The sequence below is a fragment of the Sesamum indicum genome, linkage group LG11, assembly GCF_000512975.1.
Source record: "Sesamum indicum cultivar Zhongzhi No. 13 linkage group LG11, S_indicum_v1.0, whole genome shotgun sequence".
Taxonomy (NCBI): Eukaryota; Viridiplantae; Streptophyta; class Magnoliopsida; order Lamiales; family Pedaliaceae; genus Sesamum; species Sesamum indicum.
Genome location: NC_026155.1, coordinates 5,941,927 through 5,961,563, shown reverse-complemented (window position 1 = coordinate 5,961,563; position 19,637 = coordinate 5,941,927). Strand labels below are relative to the sequence as shown.

At 33.1% G+C, this 19,637-nt stretch overlaps 3 protein-coding genes across 6 annotated transcripts; 1 reads left to right on the top strand and 2 right to left on the bottom strand.

The window, feature by feature from the left end:
- LOC105173394 (tRNA (guanine-N(7)-)-methyltransferase) lies at positions 1,469-4,419 on the bottom strand. The gene is made up of 9 exons (XM_011095111.2): positions 4,153-4,419; positions 3,975-4,031; positions 3,709-3,784; positions 3,269-3,348; positions 3,094-3,143; positions 2,932-3,016; positions 2,683-2,781; positions 2,033-2,253; positions 1,469-1,929 (listed from the first exon to the last, which is right to left on the bottom strand). The coding sequence occupies exons 1-9, from the start codon at positions 4,366-4,368 to the stop codon at positions 1,926-1,928; spliced, it is 888 nt and encodes a 295-aa protein (XP_011093413.1). The 5' UTR covers positions 4,369-4,419; the 3' UTR covers positions 1,469-1,925.
- On the top strand, positions 12,744-16,701 carry LOC105173392 (chromo domain protein LHP1). Of its 4 annotated transcripts, none has more exons than XM_020698138.1 (6): positions 12,744-13,144; positions 13,327-13,340; positions 13,476-13,562; positions 13,729-14,490; positions 16,237-16,297; positions 16,427-16,701. In XM_020698138.1, the coding sequence occupies exons 1-6, from the start codon at positions 12,806-12,808 to the stop codon at positions 16,469-16,471; spliced, it is 1,308 nt and encodes a 435-aa protein (XP_020553797.1). In that variant the 5' UTR covers positions 12,744-12,805; the 3' UTR covers positions 16,472-16,701. The 4 variants fall into 4 exon arrangements, with proteins under 4 accessions (XP_020553797.1, XP_011093410.1, XP_011093412.1 ...); XM_011095108.2 differs by having other exon boundaries at positions 12,745-13,144; positions 13,315-13,340; XM_011095110.2 differs by having other exon boundaries at positions 12,756-13,144; positions 13,476-13,587.
- Positions 17,458-19,637, bottom strand: LOC105173391 (50S ribosomal protein L3, chloroplastic-like; the record flags this gene model as incomplete). The annotated part of the gene is given in 2 exon segments (XM_011095104.2): positions 17,458-17,842; positions 19,096-19,637. Coding segments are annotated over 2 exon segments (822 nt in total). The 3' UTR covers positions 17,458-17,552.

Here is a 19,637-nt window from a genome sequence, read left to right as displayed (position 1 = left end):
GTAATTAATACTGAATAAGCCTTCAAGTCGGAACGCTGAACCCCCATTTCTTAAAGTAAAGGGTCTGCTAATCTATATAATTAATTTTATTAAAACCAATCTGCCCAAATAAATGAATAATGAAAATCACCACTTCCTTGAATATGCAGAAAGTTGTGCTTACCATCAAAAGTATCAGTCCTAAGGGTTGTTCTCATGGAGCTTTTATGTTGACGACGTGGGTTTGTAATTATGTAAGGTGTGCTTTGTTGAATCATTGAATGGTACGGACTCATGTGGATATCAATTCGCTTAGACAACATCAACTTTCTTGAGCTTTTGAAACTCGAGCTCTAGAACATTGTGTATGTAAATTCTTTTATTTGTATGAAATCCATGTAAGAACCATTATGTATTAGGAGTGTCCAGATGGTTTGATATTCATGGGTTAAACCAAATTCAATTAATTTTGGGTTGGGTTGGATTAGTTAAATTTTATAATAGATTGATATGAGTTAATTAATTAAAATTATATTTTGGGAAGAGTAAAAGGGCGGCCCAGGGACCCCCATAGTCAATTCAACACCCCATAAAGGGAGTGGCTATCCAAGATATCCACAAATTTAGCCCAAGAACTTGAGACCAACAAGTGGTGATCAACCCACAACTTATGTCTAAATACCCCCACGTAGCACACATGGCATACAGCTGGACCGCCAAATGTATCTCCTAGTCAACATAGAAGACATATCGAGGGAGGTTTTTGGATAAGGAGGATTCCCTGCGGATTAGGAGTCCTTATCGGTGAAGGATCTATTCAACATGGAGATTGACTTGCATTGACCAGATTAACAAATAATAAGAACGGATTGTGGCTTATCTTAACAACATCAATCCATCCCGCCCAAGAATAGGGTGCACGTGTAGATTCCTATCAAAAGGATACCTCTCTATAAATACAAGTTTGATCCCTAGGTGGGGGATACCTTCCAAATCTGAACTCTTATTGTCAAATCTCACGTTGCACTCTCTTTGCATTCTGAACATGATTCTCTCTCACAAATTCGTTCATACTTTGATTCCTAATTACTATTTACTTTTTGCGATTATTTTCTCTTAAATTCTATACTAACTTGAATATCAAAGTGCTAACATGTTGTTTTGCAAATTTTGTTCCTTAGTTCTTTTATTCGTTGGCCCAAATCCAGTATTGAAGTCCAAACTTGTTGAACCCATGCTATTTACTAAAGAAAAAAAATCCTAAATTAATTTTCTTGATTGTCAGAATGATTGTAAACTAAAATATTTGTAAATACACTTAATTTTTTTACAAAATCACTACATCTTTTGAAAAAATGATTTTATTAATAAATTTTTATTTACCCCAATTTAATAAATCATTTTATCAATTTTGATCAAATATTCGTTTTATTTTTCTCATTAGTTGATTAAATAAATATAATAAAATTTAAGATACGCACATCGAGTATAGTCCGACATTTAGTTATTATTATCATAATTTAAAAGGTGAAGCACCAGATATTGACATTTATATAGACACAGCTAACTCCTGAATTGCTAATGCTCTTTGGCTTTCTTTTTCATAAAACAAGAGAGCAAATCATATCACCATTACTTAATTCAAACAGATCATACATCTCAGAGAGCACTTCAGCACTTGAATAGGCATTCACCCCAGACATGCATCAATGGTGCTTTGATGGATCCATGAAGGAGACATCAGAGACAAGCTCAAACAACTGTAGAATCTCGTCTTCCTGAGTTGTGGGATTTAACCGTCACGATTGGTACAAGAATCCCATCTCAAAATGGGGCGAAGGATTTCATAAGACAGGCTATGATTTGGTCAGCTCAAACACAGCAGATTTGAGAAGCCACTTTCTGATCCAAGAACACGACTGACAATTCAATCAGTGAGTCGGTGATCAACTGTAAATACAAAAGAGGCAGGGCCTGTCAAAGACATGTTTCAATGATACACATCATGTGTACTGATTAAATGGTGGGTAGATCTCGTAAAAATGAAAGTTACCACTGTTTCTGATACATCCTTCGGTAAATTCTAGCACCTTCGAATTCAGCATGGATTTCTCTTTCTGTCCGTATTCCCATTGGGTTATTCAGCAACCATCCCTTGTCATCACAAGGGATAGTAGGATTAATGCAGTCAATATGTGCAAGTTTATTGGACTCAGCATCAAAATAGTCCCTCATGTCAAGTGCCACATCCAGGACATCAGATTGTATGAAGATCTGCCCAGTGTATAATCAACTTCAAAGTCGTGAAGTCATACAAATATTTAATCCTAAGCTAAATTCCTTAATGTCTTTTCCTGAGGTCATTTTCAGTGTGCATTAGTAATATGATAATACATTGCAAACAATAAAATGCACCATCAACAATGCCTTAAATATACATAATAGAGCTTACAGCTCTTACAATGTGAAGATGCCATTGATTTCCACCAAGGTGATTACTTTGGAATTGGGTGACTTAAAGGTGAAGCGGGTGAGGAAGCAAATGCAAAACAAGGCGTTTCAGTTATGATTTATTTCACTTAAGTATATCATAAAACAACATATTGTAAGGATCATACTTGTAGCCCGTTCATTTGCAGAAACCATAGAGAACCTTAGGGAGCAAGAGTATATGTACAAGAAAACTGATGTTATGAACCATACCTGTCCTCCAGGAACTAAGCCATCTACAATTGACTCAACCAGAGGCTTCTGGACTACCCTCCTTTTGTGATGCTTTTTCTTGAAATGAGGATCTGGGCACTGCAGATACAAGTGACTTTCTGTTTTAGATGCAGCTAATCCACAAACACGAAGCATGTAATATTTTCCATGAAATTTGTCTGCCTGCTAAAGATCTAGAAGAGACAATGACTTTGCTCACTGAATTTTATGATAGAACAAAGTACTCACCAATATAGATACTAAAACCAAGGGACCAGGATATGTGGACACAAGTTGTTTGAAAGAGACCGTTGCATTGGCAAAAACAAAATGTCTGCAATAAGAAATATATCAACCCCAATTCAAATGACTTCCATAAAGCAACATACATTGAACTTTTGAACTCCTTACATATTCTTCAATGCCAGCTCATTTACCCAGTATTCAGCACGTTTTACTAACTGCAGAAGAAAAAGAAAATGTAAGCAAGGACTGAGTCCTCATTTGTTCAAGTTTCCAGCAACGAAAAGAGCAGTCTGTATATTCCGTCATAGATATGAATAGCACCAGGGAACTTGTTGCATACTTTTGGACGTATTTCCAATCCCAGATAGTTCCTGGAACCGGTGTTTCTTTTGGCAAGCCACAAGAGAAATCGACCACTACCTGCATTTTCCAGCATTTCAACAACCAAAAGCAGTCCAAGTTCAAATTCCATATCCAAATACAACAGTATGGAAAAACCAAATGTGCTTCACATAATTCAACCCGCTATAACATAATACTGTTTTCAATCCAAACTTTAAGTACACCAACAAGAATTGAGTTCTTATTGAAACTTAGAATAACCTGGTTTTACATTGCATAAACCACACCACTTAGATGCAATAAACAAATCTAGAACACAAAATCGCACATTTCCACCAAATTGCACAAGCCTAACAAAAAACAGCACTTCAAATGCCAAGTAACTCATCTCTTACCACTACCACTATCAACCATCAAAGAAAGTAACTCATCTCTTACCACTACCAATATCAACCATCAACGGCAATGTAGTGTCATTGTACACAGCATCCCAATCTGGCACTTCCACTGGAACCTACATATAAGAATGGAAATACCAACTCCTTTTTGACTCAGAGCTTTCTTGAACTCTTCAATAGACTAAGATAAACTCTCTAAAACACTGACCCTGTTCTATGGTTATGTATTCTCTCACACACACAGAGTGCAGTCAGTGCGTGCACATACAAAAGGGCATAACCAAAACCCTGTGATGAAGAATTTACCATGAGAGATGACCGGAGAGGATTAACATGCTGCCGGATTCTAACATGACCCACCTCCTGCAATACCTCTTCGAAATAAAAAACTCTAGAACTAATGAAATAACAAGATCGTTTGGAGATTCTGGAAAAGAATAAATCCTGTAATCAGAGCTAAAACAGTAAAGCCCAGTTGAGCAACCTGGCAGAATTTGTCGGAGAGATTGAGGTCAGCATATTCTCGGGCGACGAGTTCCGGGCTTCTTATTTCGTCCCTTTCTGGTAAGGATAGAGCAGGATACACTGCCGCCGCCGCCGCTGTACGGCAGCGGAAAGCAAAAAATTGAAACTTGAGCGGCGGCGATACGGTGGTGGTCGGTCGGAGAAACCTGGGAATGGCGCATGAAATGCACCCCATTGGAACCAACCCTGCAATCAAATTCAGATGAGTTTTTCTCTTACAGGTTAGAACAATTATAAGGAAATCCCATATCTATTACCTTGCCAATTTCTACTAGCTTAATTTCTTTTTTTAATTAATACAAAAATTTTAAAATATTTATTACTTTTTCACTCAGTGTAAATTACAACGGACTCCTTTAAATTTATCATAATTAAAAATATACTTTTATTATTTAAAAAATTATAAATACTTTCTAAAACTAGCGATCCTCTAATAATTATCCCTAGTGGCATTCCATTGTAGGATATATTTGTCAGACGACCGTTAATCCTAGTGAGATATTTGTAATTTTTTAATTAATAGAAAAATATTTATAAAAAAATTCAGAAAATTCTAATACAGTTTAACCTTTCACTATCCATACAATAACTTTTTATTGTGCTTATTTAGATTTATTTTACTAATATATAAATTAAGAGGGAAAAAAAGGTTGAAGGAAAAAATGAAGAAGAAATGAACAAAGGTTGGTGACATGTTAAAATAGGATATAAAAAATAATTATAATAACACCCTAACACTTTATAAATACTATAATATAATATAATACAAAAAATACAGATAAGATTAAAATAAATGAATTATTAAACTTTAGATTAAGTGTGTGTATAACTACAATGTGAATTTTCAAGTTGTATTAATTTCAAGAATTAAATTGATATACGCATAAAAGATTAACGTGCGATGAACAGATAAATTAGTATAATTTTATATAATTGTATGAATTATGTTTTGTTGAATATTAATGGAGTTTTAAATTCTTTTAATTATGAGTCATTTAACTTTTTTTCTATCAAATTCAAATAATTCCTTCAAATTCGAAATCCATCGACCTAAATATAGAATTAATTTTGAATTAAAGGGTGTTTGTCTAAATTTATTTAAAAGATCTTACAAGGTCATACATCTTGTAAGATGTTAGATGAAGTATTTGGATACAATTACATTATGGAGCTTCTAAGATGTCAGTTTACCCTTATATTTCTAAAAAAGTTAAAAGACCCCTAATGTTTTCAACTTAGCAGCTAATGGGAAGTTTAGAAACCGCACGAGTGGTGCGGTTAGAGGAGTGTTTTGATGTACTTGTACGATTTTTTGGGGCCTTTCCTTTATGACACCCTTATTATCACTATACAATAGTGTTTGGGCATTTTTAAGTTATTTTTAGCGTGTCTGAGTGTTTTTTTTTTTTTTTGCGTTTTCAGCTTTTTTAAAAATTTAATAATTTTTTTTAAATATATTTATTTAAAAATATATAATTTTTTAATATTTTAACAAGTATCTTATTATTTTAACAAATATGAATATTAATTACTGAAAAAATTATATATTATTAACTAATTTAAATTATTATATTAAAAATATTAAATAAATTATATTTAAATCTAAATTAATGTTATAACTATTGAAAATAAAAATTTGATACTTTTCTATTATATTCAAGCTTTTGAAAATGTTTAAATGAATTATTCAAATTTAATTATTTTTAAATTTAGATTTAGAATTTTAAAAGGTAAAAGAAATAATTTAAAAAAGAAAATTGGTCACGGTTGCTCAATCTGAAGGTGACTGCGGTTGTCGCGGTCACCCCTGCACACAATGTTTGGTTTTGTGTTTTGGCCCATTTTAGAGATGGGCCAAAAGCACAAAACCTTATCATTATGTTTGGATTTGTGTTTTAGTTATTTTGTTTTATGTTTTGGAAATAGAGAGAAAAAAAATAAAGATAAGTAAGTGTGTGTTGAAAATAGATGATATATTTGGATTTGTGTTTTGAGAAAATTTAAAATATTTTAAAATAAGTAGTGTAGGTTTGATATTGGGATTTGGAAGACAAAAATCACTGTTCATTGTCGAATCATATATTTTATATATAAATATGTATATATATAAATATTTTATATTCAATGTTGTACTTTTGGGAGACAAAAATTATTGTTTATTGTCAAATCATGTTTGTTTTATATTATTTATATATATAAATGTATATATATATTATATATAGAAAGTTGAAAAATAGAAAAACATACAGATAAGGTGTAAAAATACAAAAATAAGCATTGAGTGTGTTTTATTTTATCTCAAGAAATGCGAAGTAAGAAATCCAAACAAAGCCTGTTTGTTTTTGTGTTTTGCACACCTCCACTAGGTGTGCAATTGTAATTTAATTTTTTTTATTACTTTTTTTTATTATTTTTTATTCTTCTCTTAACATAAATATATATATTATATTTCACTAACAAATAAAATACTATATATACATACACATATATATTACTAAATATATATATTAAAAGACATGATTTGACAATGAACAGTAACTCCTGTCTCCCAAATCCCAACATCAAAACTACACCACTTATTTTACATTATTTTATATTATATCAAAATACAAATCCAAACATATCATCTATCTCAAAACATATACTTACTTATTTCTATTTTTCTCTCTCTATCTCCAAAACACCAAAACAAAAACATCCAAAATATTAATTCAAACATAGTGGTAGGGTTTTGTCGTTGCCCAGATCTGCATTAGGTGATGTCATGACAGCAAGTGAGGGTGGAGGTTGGGGGGGAGGGAAGGGGTAATTATTTCAAAAATACAAAAAAAAAAAAAAATTAACAAATGGAGTGAATTTGAAAGTTTTTGGATTTTAAGCGGCACCACAATGTTAAAACGCGGTGCCACTAATTTTATAATAAAAAAAAAATTCAGTCGTCGCGATAAGAAATCGTGGTGACTGATTTTTATAAAAAATAAGAAATAAAAACGAAAATCCAAAACAAAGAAAAGGCCGGCCAAAGCTTTGTGTCCTGACACCACCTAAGGCAATGTCAACAACACTATGCCACCGCTGGTTGTTCAAGCGGTGATGCAATGTTGTTGTTCCCCCTCCTTGCAGCAAAAAAGAAAAAATTTGAGCAGTGAGATTTTGTAGAGAAGAATAAGAAATTTGAGCAGTGAGAAAAAAATTGAGCTTTCAAATATTTATATTATGAGTTATTATGGCTAACTTTGGTCCTATTAATACTAGTGTGTTGTACGGACAGTTAAATCATCGATTTGAAGATGTGTTTGGAGCTCCAGATACAATTTTATACGTACGATGCAGTGATATACCTTTTTTCTGCGTCTTTCAACTAGTCTCATCTCACATTCGTGTTTTGCAAATGCTCCAAAATATGGGATTTTTGGGTGTTTTACAGTATGGGCATATTAAGATTGACACCCACCTAATAACTGCATTAGTTGAGAGATGACGTCCCGAGACGCATACTTATTATTTCTTGGTTGGCGAGGCTACTGTAACATTGCAGGACATCGCTATCATCTGGACACTCTCGGCGGAAGGTAATCTTATTACCGGAGTAGATACAATGTATAGTACTCAGTAGTGGAAAAGTTATTGCTATCAATGGTTGGATTTTATGCTAGATGAAAATGCTTTCAGATGGTCCAAAATAAAACCGACAGTGTTACATGAATATTTACTTGAAAATACGTGTGATGAAAATAGCCTGTTCGAGGCTGTATTACAGGAGGCACGTATATGTGCCATGTGCATAATAGCGAGCTCTCCAGTATTTGAGTCGTAAAAATTACCCCAGTTACCAGTAGGGATATCGATCGAGTCAGCAGGCACTTCTGAATTTGTTGTGCTGAAAAATGGAAAAACTGGATATAGATTTGTTTGGTCAGGGACGGCGAGCATGTTCAAATCAAACTGGTCTTGTACTCGCCTTGTTGAGCCATCTACATTATCACCAAGAACATCCATCATAATTGGTATGCTTACATCACCATCATCATCATGATTATTATCAATCTGGCTCTCTTCAACCTCATCTGGTTCTGAGTTTGTTTGCTCAGTGTTTAACAAACTCTCGACTTCAGACTAGGCGTTTTGTTTATTATATTCAGATGGACCCGCATAATTTGATGGACTTGCATATGCAGATGGACCGCATAATCTGATGGACATGCATAATCCGATGAGTTTGCATATGCAGATGGACCTGTATAATCTTCATTAATACCAAATCGCCCCATTTCTTGAGTTACTACTAGCAAATTCTGCAAATCTTGCATTATCATAGACATATACGTTCCCCACTCACCAACAGTCGGGTCATTTAGTACAGTAAAAAATATCAATAGACACATATCTATTCACCGGATTAAAAAAAATTGCATATCACGATCCTTCTTAACTGCCAACAACGTCTCCCTCCTTTGTCCAAAATTAAATGTTATGTATTTAAAAAATATATGCAACTTAAAAATTATTCCTATCAAATTCAATTTCTTCATACAAAATTAATTCTAACTTAGCAAAAGTAGTACTACGAGAAATTTGCAAAATCTGAGCGGAGGACGATCATAACTCACAGAACCATTTGAATTAATTTGTTGACCTCCAAAATATATAACAATATCAATGATATTTTGCTCCGTCATATCTTCACAACAAAATAAAATTCACATCAAAATAATTTTTTTTAATAATATTATAATAAGAAAGGAATAAATAACACAAAAAATTAATAAATAACTTACTATATGCATTTTCAATCGTAAATCTTCAAATAAAAAGTGAAGAAATTTGAGAAGAATGCGACGAACGTAAGAAAAATATTTGGCTTCAGTGTATAGGCGAAAAATCGCGATAAAAAATCACGGTGTTAGTAAATAATTTAACTGTGACACCGCTGCATTTAGAAGCAGTGTCCAAAAAGCTACCTGCAAATAATTTGCTAAGTTTGAAAAGTTGACTGTCACAGCGATCACACAGCACGGTGACAGTCAACGTAATTTTTTTTAAAACAAATTCAGTCACTGCGATTTGTCATTGTGGTGACTGAATATTAATTTATTTATTTTTTTATAAAATTCAGTCACCGTGATTTCTTATCGTGACGACTGAATAATTTTTTTTTTTTAAATTAGTGACACCGCGTTTTAACATTGCGATGCTTTTTAAAATTTCAACAATTTGAAAATCACTCCATTTTGCTATTTTTCTTTTTTTGCATTTTAAAATAATATCACCGCGAGGGAAGGGCAGTGGGGCTTTGGGAGGGAAGTATATTTTATTAAAAATAATAATTTTTTATATATATTGTAAATTAATAAATTTGAACACTTGATCTTTTTTATAAATTTAAAATCTAATAGTTTAAATTAATTGGTTAGATTTGACAACTCCCATCTTTCAATAAGGATCCAACAACTATTATATAAAGAATAATATATAATAGGCAAGGGCAATAATGGTTATTTTTTAAAAAATTAGCACCGTTAGTTATATTTAACGGAGATGAGCGATTGAGCTATGTTTGAGAAAGCAAAGGGGGTTTTCGCCTATTTTTAAAATAATTTGGGATTTTTAGCTTTTTCAAAACGCAGGGATTTTATGCCATTTAGACTAAAGTATATTAAAAATAAAAAAGTATTTAAATTTAAAAAAAATTGGTAATTCAATAAAATATTTTTTTTCATTTAATGCACAAAATTATGATGATTTTCAAAATTATGGCTCAAACTTTCATCATTAATATTATGCTTTTTTTTAAAAAAAATGAACATAAAATGACTAATTGATTATATTTGACCAAATAAATTGATACTAAATATGTAGTAAAGTTAATTGATCAAAGAAATAAATATCTTGTGAATAAATAAATATATTTAAAGGTATTTTTTTCAATAAATATTTTACCATAATATCGTTAATTATTACGTGGGATTCACCCTAAATAAATAGTATTAGTAATTAAAGCACACCCGATATATATATATATATATATAATTTAAAATTTTATTATCTTATTTAATTAAATAAAAGAGAATAAAGATACAATAAACAAGAATAAAATGTTATTGATAAAAACAAATAACTTAAAAGGGTGTTTGAATATGGATGATAATAGGGTTGGACAAACCGTAATTTGGAGGCCCACTAGGTTCAGTCCGGATCTAGGTTTTACCGTCGACCCGCCCCAGATCCTCCTCAATTAGTTTTTTAATTAATTATAATTTTTAATATATTTATATAGAATACTAATTATTAAAAAATATATTATATTAAATTAGATCCTTGAATAATTTTGTATATATACAATTTTAAAAGAACACGAAAAATAATAAAAATAATTGAATGTATTATTTATATTATATAATTTATTTTAAATTAAAAAAGTATGGTAAAGTACCTAAATCAATCTACAATGATATTATTTATTCAAGAAAATAAAAAAATAAAGCAATAAATGAATTAAAAGAAATTTAATTGAAGGCTATAAAAAGAAAAAGATGGAGATGAAGAGAAAAATTGATTAAAATGCTTTTAAAATTTTAATATCCTTTCATCAACTTGAAATTTTTTTGCATAAATTATTATGAATGGGAAAATAAAACAAATATAATATAACTCTTATGATTTAATTGATTGTAATGTAAAATAAATATACGAGGAATTTACGTGGAGGATAAACAATAAACTAAATAAATTGTAATTAAACATCATATGAAACTTTTCTTTTTTTATCCAATCGAGGCGGGGTCGGGTTGGGGCCCGGGTTTTTGAAGGGATGGGAAGGGCGGGGCTTGATCCGGGGTAGGTTATGGGTATGAGGTTCATTATTGGGGACTCGTCTTGAGTTCGAATAGATCCACCCCCATTGCCATTCTTATGTTTGGCTGAGTTTATAGGTTTTTGAAAACGTATAAAATCTTTGAGAGTTTATAAGCTTTTCAAAATTGTTTGGTTATTTATTTATTTATTTTTATATTAAAAGACTATAATATCTTAAAATAAGATGTTTAAAATTTTATATGCTCTTTAAAAAAAATAAGCTCAACCCGTTTTTTTTAATAAGATTTTTAAACTCTTTATTCTCAACCTCTAAAAAATGAAAATACTCTCATAATTTTGTTAGAATTTCATTATTACCATTCATATAATAGACGGGGTTTTTTTTTTTTGAAAAGAAAAAATATCTAAACAGCTTTTTGGTCATTATTACAATCAAGAACTTATTATACTAAACACCATAACATCGTGTTTAAGGTGTAAACGAGTAGAGTTTCAGTCAAGATCGGCAAAAAATTAAGGTTCAAGCTCGAGCACATAATTTCGAGCGTGAGCTTGTAAAAAATAAATACTTTTTAATAATAATTAAAATCAAAATTAAAATAATAATTATGGTATATTGACAATCACAATTTATTTTGCATCTAATAAAAATATACTCTCAAAATTTCTCAAATATTAGATAATTTAAAAGATCAATACTTAATATAAAATAAAAAATAACAAATAATGATGATGATAATATATAATTAACTATAAAATCACAAAGCATTGTTTACATTAAATTAATCTAATATTAGTAATATACAATTTTATATTATATATCTAATATTTGTGTAGTAGTAATATAATTAGTAAACTTACAAAAATATACATAAAATTATTCAAGTACTTAGACATAATCTTGGTTCAAGTATATACTCCCAAGAAAATATACAAAATATTTCGAATTGTTAGAAAATTATAAATTGATATTAAAAAATAACAATAAAATTCAAATATATACTAAAATCATTTATAAAAAAATACTAAATTGGTATTATGCTTTATTTTTAGATAGAGATTGAAATACCATATGTTGATATAAAATTAAAATATGAGATATTGATTGGATATAATTCTAATACATTACAAATAAATTTTTTTATATTAATCTAATATACTATTATACGTGTGGTTAAATATATAAAATTATTTAAAAATAAAAAATATTAAAAAAAATAAAAATAAAAAATTGAGCCGGCTCTTCAACTGTCGAACATAAATATGATGGTTCGACTCTTTCAAGCTCGCAAATATTTTTTTTTATATTAATCTAATATACTATTATACGTGTGGTTAAATATATAAAATTATTTAAAAATAAAAAATATTAAAAAAAATAAAAATAAAAAATTGAGCCGGCTCTTCAACTGTCGAACATAAATATGATGGTTCGACTCTTTCAAGCTCGAGTTGAGTTTTAGTCGAGCCAGCTCGTCTAGCTCGCGAATCGAATTGACTTATTTGTCACTGCTAATTTTATTTAATACTTTTAAAATTTATTTTTAAAATAAAATTTAATATGATTTTTTTTTAAGATGTAAGAATTTATAAGATATTTTAAATAAATTAAGCAAAATTCACCCAAAAGAGTATATATTAATAGGGAGAGTGGGAAAGAAAAACAACGTGGGAAATGACGAGAATGTCCCTGAGAAATTGAAATAGCCTGAGCCCTCGGCTCCAGCCTCGCAGGGTAGACTCTAGACACGGGAGGGGGAGGGAGGGGGAGAGAGAGAACACTGAAGAGAGAGAAAATGAAAGGAGGGAAAAAGAGGAATACCAACGCTGACCCAGTACAACCATCCGGACCTCCGCCTTCTGAACCCTCCACCGCCGTGGTCTCCGTCAATGGCGGAGGCGATGTGGTGGGAGAGGAGCGGAGGAAAAATCCAGAGGAGAGTGAGAGATTTGAGACTGGAGATGAGGCTTATGAAGAGGAAGAAGGGGAGGAGGAGGATTCGGAAGCTGAGAAAGAGTACGAGCAGTTTGAAAACATACAAATTCAGGAGGGAGAGGAGGCTGAGGGCGAGAGGACTAAGCTTGCTGAAGGATACTACGAGATTGAGGCTGTCCGCAGAAAGCGCGTTAGGAAGGTGATTTCCTTGCTTTTTTTTCTTTTTCTTTATTTTTCTTTTGGGCCCTTTCAGAAGAAACTCTGAAAGGAGAATTGTATATGGAGGGTCTTACTGAAGCTTACTTGATCTTTTTTCTGTTGTTGTTTCGTTATTTTCGGGGATTATTTGAAATTCGGCAAAAATAAAAGGGTCAAGTGCAGTACCTCATCAAATGGTGAGTAATCCAGAACTCAATGTACTTAATTAGTGCTCGATATCTGTTGGAGAAAATGGTGGGAAATTGATTTGAGTTTAGATAAGATGGATACGATTTTTCTTCTGATTAATGCGCTGGGCCTTTTTTGGGAAGGCGAGGCTGGTCGGAGGCGGCAAACACATGGGAGCCTCTGGAGAATCTGTTGCAATGCTCGGATGTTATTGATGCATTTGAAGAAAGGTTTTTATTTCTGCTTCTATTGTCAGTATGTTTTGTCCTTTCTAGCGCTGGTGTTTCTGTGAATCAAATGATTACGATGACAATTATGTAATTTGTGAGTATTAATCGTGTTGTTTCTCTTTCTCCTTTTTGGTTTTGGATTCTTCTGGTTTTGTTGGATCTGAAGTTTGAAAGCTGGGAAAAGTAGGTCGACCCGCAAAAGAAAGCGCAAGACTGGAGTAACTCATGTTCAAACCAAGAAAAAGCAGCACCACCAGCAGCAACGATCCCCTGCAGCTGCTACTTATAACGTGCCCTCACACGTGATCAGGATTGCAGAGGAGCCATTATCCTTTCCCAGGCTAAATGACTTGAGTGGTACAAATGAGAGTGGGGAGACTAATGTCAACAGCATAAACAGTATAGAAAACTCCAAGAAAGTAATAGAGAATGGTGCAAGGATGGTTTCTGTTATTACGGAATATGAAAAGGAGCAAAATGAGTTGGATCTGAAGATCTGTGAATTGAAGGGAGCAATGGTGGTCAGTACTGAAAATGCTAACAGGCTTGCTATAACATCCCAAGAAAGCCAACTGGCAGGAGAAGATGCTTTGGCAAATGGATTAAGGAAGACTGATGGTGTTGACCCAAACCAATTAGGTCGTTGTATAGGAGCTAAAAAGAGGAAATCTGGTTCCGTTAAGAGGTTCATGAAAGATCCGACATCATGCTCTGTGGATGATGCACTAAATGGAGATCCAGGATGTGCTTCACTTGTACCTATAAGTATTCAACATCCAGATTTTCTTGAGAACAATTCGAATTGCAAGAATACATATGAAGATTCAAAAAGCATGTGCACGATCACCCAAATTGTCAGGCCTATAAGCTATAAAGCTTCTGTATCAAACAATGTTCAAGAAGTCTTAGTAGCCTTTGAGGCTGTGAGGTTCGTGATCTAATATCAATACTTACACTACATCCTTTTCCAATCAATTACGTAAATATTTTGTGTGAACCTGAGGTTCTAATGTCAGTTAGAGCTTATATTCTGTGGAGGCTATAGATTGGCAAAGAAATACTTTTCTGGAGAAGATGATAATCTGGTAGAGTAGTAGTTTATCTCATACCAGCAAACCTTACATTACAATGTTGTTGATGTTGTTAGGAAAACTTGGTTCTCGAGCTTTGGGTTTTAGATTAATTCGAAGGATTTCAGACATCTAATATTCAGTTCCACATATTATATTGTTGCTTGAAACTTTGTTTTTTGCCACTATTTCTCCATTTGAATCCACTATTTTCTAGCTTCCTTAAATTGTGTTTTAGTAAAGATATTTAAGTTCCGTGGAAATGCACATCCATCTACTATCTTAATCTGATGCATGCTCTCCTATCCCCAAGTAGCTCATGTTGGGATGTCCCAGAATAAGGATCGCTTTTCTAAGATGGATAATTCTCCCCAACAAATACCTTTTAAGTAAAATAATGATGTGGGCCAACTGATATTTAAGTTCTACTTCTGAGGGTAATATGTGAAATATATGCATAATTTTCATTTTTTCTACATTAAAGTAAGATTAGGTCAAACTAGACCCATGGAAATGGGCCTGACGGGGAATCTGAAAAACTATGCTGACAGTTCTTTACAATGATGAATCCTTACATGTACAAGGAGTGTTCTTGTATTCTACTAAGAATTTCATATAAGAAGCTTTACATGCAACAGACTCTTCATTTTGCTTTTATATTGTCACATATTAGTATTTCTTCACTTCATGCTGTAGTTATCAAGGATTCCATGAATCGGGATTTTGTTTTATCTGTATACAGAGTAATGCTTGGCTACTTGCAGCTGATTATAATTTCTCGTTAATAACATTGGAGATAGTGTAAAACCAGAGTCAGTTGTTCAAGAAACAAACTTTAAATTTCAATTCTAGATCTGGGGCATTATTTGTTTATTTTGAACTTTATTTTTGAAGATTGATCCTGTGAGCATGCAATCTTACATTGATAAGGTTGGAGTGTCGTTAAAATAATATTATCCTCAAATATTGATATTAATGTTAAATGTATGGAATAAGATGAAAACAATTTAGGGTAATGTCAATTGGCGCTTTTGGGAATGTTCTGGACCCGACAGCTCTTTGTAGTTCTCCACTCTAGATCATAGAAGTATCCCAGATCCTGATTATCTTATCTGTTGTTATTTGGTTGTACCCATATCCTGATTATCAATGGAACATAACCTGATTATCAATGGATTATTACATAATACAAAATGAGAACAGTCTTCAAAATTTAAGATGAATAAAATGTTCAAGAGACCAAAACTTTTCATTATGGAGATAGATATTTTTGCTTATAGGATCTAGAGTTTGGCCTATCTGTTTCAGGTGTTCCAGTAATTCAAGATTCTGTTTTCATTTTTTACATTGAAAAATTATTCCGAAGCTCTCGTACTTTAAATGTTCTGTTAAAAATAATGACACTCTTGGATCATATATTTGGCCGATTTTGTCTCAAATTCCTTTTCGTTATTTGTTCTGGGTGTAGAAAGCCAAAGTTAGTTTTTAATATTTGGATTTATTTAAGCATTTGCTTGATTCTGCCATGCTTTTGGTTGTTAACAAGTTCACGACAAGAAATTTTTCTGTTTGTTATAATTGTACGAACTTCGTTATGCGTGCAGGTCTGATGGAACCAAAGTCACAGTGGATAACAAATTTTTGAAGGCTAACAATCCACTTTTGGTAAGCGTCCCAATCTTCATGTTCTTCTGGCTTTTCATTTTGGTTTTTTAAACTATTCACTTCCCTACAATTCAATGAGTTGTCAATGCATTTCCTAACTTACAGCTATTTTGCTTGATTGTGATGCAGCTGATAGACTTTTATGAGAAACATTTACGGTACAGCCCGACATGACAAACTGACTAATCTGGCGCCCAAAAGCAGTAGTAGCAGCATATTGTATCCTTGATGTACAGTGTTATAGTTTGTTGTAGCTGAAGGTCGCACGCAGGCCATGTAGCAAAATATCCATAAGAACGCTGGTAAATAGTGTTAAGCTGGATTGTAGAACTTTTATGTATCAATTTTACCTTCATATAATTGAGTTACTACGGAACGAGTATGGTGAAAACGATGAACCCGCATTTTTCTGGACTCATCCCTTTCTTGTACTGCTGTGGACCAGATGAATTTGATTAAGGAATGCCATTTTTTTAACCAATTCCTTTCTATAGTTGGTGAAACTGGTTTTCTAGGTTTCCTTTGTACATGCAGGAGTAGATAAATATGCAGGCTTGATTGGGGTATTTACTATTTTGTGTGGGCATAATAAACCATGTTTATTAAATTCTAGCTATAATGTTATTTTGATGTGAAAATTCTTACATTTTTGTCACATATTTATCAAGGTACATAATAGATCAATATACACAGTATTTTAATCTAGCTGGATCCAGGTTTGAGTCCGGATCTAAAAATTAAAAGGTCAATTACAATCCACCCTTTGCGGTTTGATATAATTACAAATGGGTCTTTATTATTCAAGAAATTACATATACTTTCTTAATTTTATCATTCATCGAATCACATACTCATTTTGATAGCTTTTGTTAGGTTTTTATTTATTTTGTGATAAATTGATCAAAATATTCTTTTTAATTATGAAATTATATTTTTATAGACTAATATTTTTTATGCATTATTTATTTTTTTCATCCTCAAATTTTTTCCATTTTTTCAAACTTTATTTATTTACTTATTTTTAAAATTTCAGTAAGGGCAAAGTAGTAATGTTCACTTCACTATTTAGTACTACATATTTTTCAATTGAAGGAGGTATTTATAAGTTTTCACAAACTTACATTTTTCCCAATAAGAAAAGAACAAAAAGAAGACAATCAGATACCAACTGAATATGAATTGAAATACTATTGATTGCAAACTTGAATTACAAAAGAATCAAGACCATACAGGAGAGAACTACAACAGCCAAAATCTAATTTTTTGGTATGTTTTTGCCCACAATCTTTGCGGGAGTAATACGCAGAAGGTTTCCAGGCTTACCAGGTACAGCCCCCTTGATCATCACGACGTTGAGTTCATTGTCAATCTTGACGATCTTCAGCTTTCGAATCTTGGTCTTGGTGCCTCCCATTCTCCCGGGCATTTTCTTGCCCTTGTACACACGTCCAGGAGTAGTGCCGGCACCAATGGATCCAAGCTGTCTGTGGCTCTTCGACCCGTGACTCATAAGCCCTCTCTTGAAATTATGTCTCTTGATACCACCTGGTTAAACATGCCATTGAGCTTCAAGTGCACTTCAACGAGACAGATTTACATGTTTGGCGCTGATTCACCAGATTAGGTACAAATTCATAGCAGTGTTTTGCAGCGAAAAAGGAAATACAGAACATTATACAGGCTAAAGTAGAAAAACTGATCCGTTTACTGAACTAGTAATGAAGCAACAGGCATCATTTCCGACTCAGAAAGCTGCATGTACAACCAGGTTTGTCGCAATTGCATTACCAGACGCAAAAGACCACAATTACATAAAGAATGACGGTTTATGAATCCAGAATTTTTGTGAAGCCACTTGGCCTAATAACCTTGTTTCCGTAATAAACTCAAGATTTCTCCTCTTCTTTAGGATGCCCGCACATAATGTCTTACGTTATTTAATGAAAATTTCTTCAGAAATTAGAGCAACAAACATAAAACCTAGTAACTCATTAACAGGGTAACACAAAAAATTGTTATCTATTCCGTAATCAATGAGTCCACTGGTATCAATGCTGGCCCAGAAAGGTGCATTTCCATTGAGTTTTTTCTCAATCGTATTACACACTGAAGACCACATTTACATAACTAATGATACACTTAGAGATTCAAGAATTTTCACATATAGACTCATTCAACCTAATAAAAGATCATTCTTAAGAGGTCCCATGACTTTTAGTCCCAAGTCAATCACAATAATCCACATGAACCGATCAATATAGAATCTGTTTACATGAATTGTTATGATTGTTTGGAACTCAAAGTTGTGAAACCTTCTAAGAATCACCCACCTAATGCCCAATTTGGCCCCCCTCCAACTTGATTGTTCCTCCTTTCTCCCTTTTCTAGGATGTTTGCACACATCTTATCTAGATGACAAAATTTTAAGAAATTAAAGCGAAAAAACACCCAAGGTTTTGAATTATGTGCAATAAATCCTTCGGGGTTTATGGAATTATCAATTCCCGCATATTTTATCCCACATCAACAACAAAATAATTATAGAAGTCAATATGCCATCAATGCAGTAATTTATATTTTATAGATAGGATTAAGCTTGATTACACCTAACCAATCACTTGCACACTAATTCATCTCCCTAAACTGTAAATCACTTTTTATTTGATTGGCCAGTCTAGTCTCACTCAATCTCAACACAAATTTCCAGAAACTCAAAAGAATCAATGCACAAAGTACTACCAGTAATAGCATAGGCATACAACACCAATATAAGACATTTACAAATAGGAAACTCATACCTTGGAACCCCTTCCCGATGGTGGTCCCTGAAACATCAACCAAATCTCCTTCGTTAAACAGCTCCTGCATCAGTATCCGCTGATTCGGCTCAAACCCTTCCACCGACTGCAGCCTGAACTCCTGCAAGTGGCGCAGGGGAATAATTCCGGACTTCTCCAAGTGCCCTAGCTCTGGTTTCGTCAGTTTCCGGTCTCGTACCCTCCGGTACCCAACCTGAACCGCATCGTACCCGTCGGTGGCCTCCGTTTTCACCTGCGTGACAATGTTGCCCTCGCGGAAGCCGACTACGGTGACGGGGATAACGGTGCCGGAGGAATCAAAGTATGACATCATTCCTAGTTTTGTGCCCATGACGCCTATTCCGGCCTCCATTGAGGCTGAGACGACCGTAGGTCTGGAGGAGGAAGCATTGAGGGAGAGAGCAGAAAAGCGTTTGACAGGAAGGCGAAGGAGGAAGGAGGAGGAGAGAGCGGCGGAGGTGGAGAAGGGCTTGGTGGTGGGAATGGTGGCGGAGGCGGAGGAGAGAGACATGGTGGTGGTT

Bases quoted from the DNA above. Each gene is read 5' to 3' on its own strand.
- LOC105173394 (XM_011095111.2), bottom strand. From the start codon at position 4,368: ATGGGGTGCATTTCATGCGCCATTCCCAGGTTTCTCCGACCGACCACC. The intron at 3,785-3,974 runs GTAAATTCTTCA...TCTTATATGTAG, and splicing joins CTCTCCGGTCATCTCTCATG to GTTCCAGTGGAAGTGCCAGA. The intron at 3,144-3,268 runs GTATGCAACAAG...TTTCTTCTGCAG, and splicing joins GATTGGAAATACGTCCAAAA to TTAGTAAAACGTGCTGAATA.
- LOC105173392 (XM_011095108.2), top strand. From the start codon at position 12,806: ATGAAAGGAGGGAAAAAGAGGAATACCAACGCTGACCCAGTACAACCA. The intron at 13,563-13,728 runs GTTTTTATTTCT...TTGGATCTGAAG, and splicing joins ATTGATGCATTTGAAGAAAG to TTTGAAAGCTGGGAAAAGTA. The intron at 16,298-16,426 runs GTAAGCGTCCCA...ATTGTGATGCAG, and splicing joins AGGCTAACAATCCACTTTTG to CTGATAGACTTTTATGAGAA.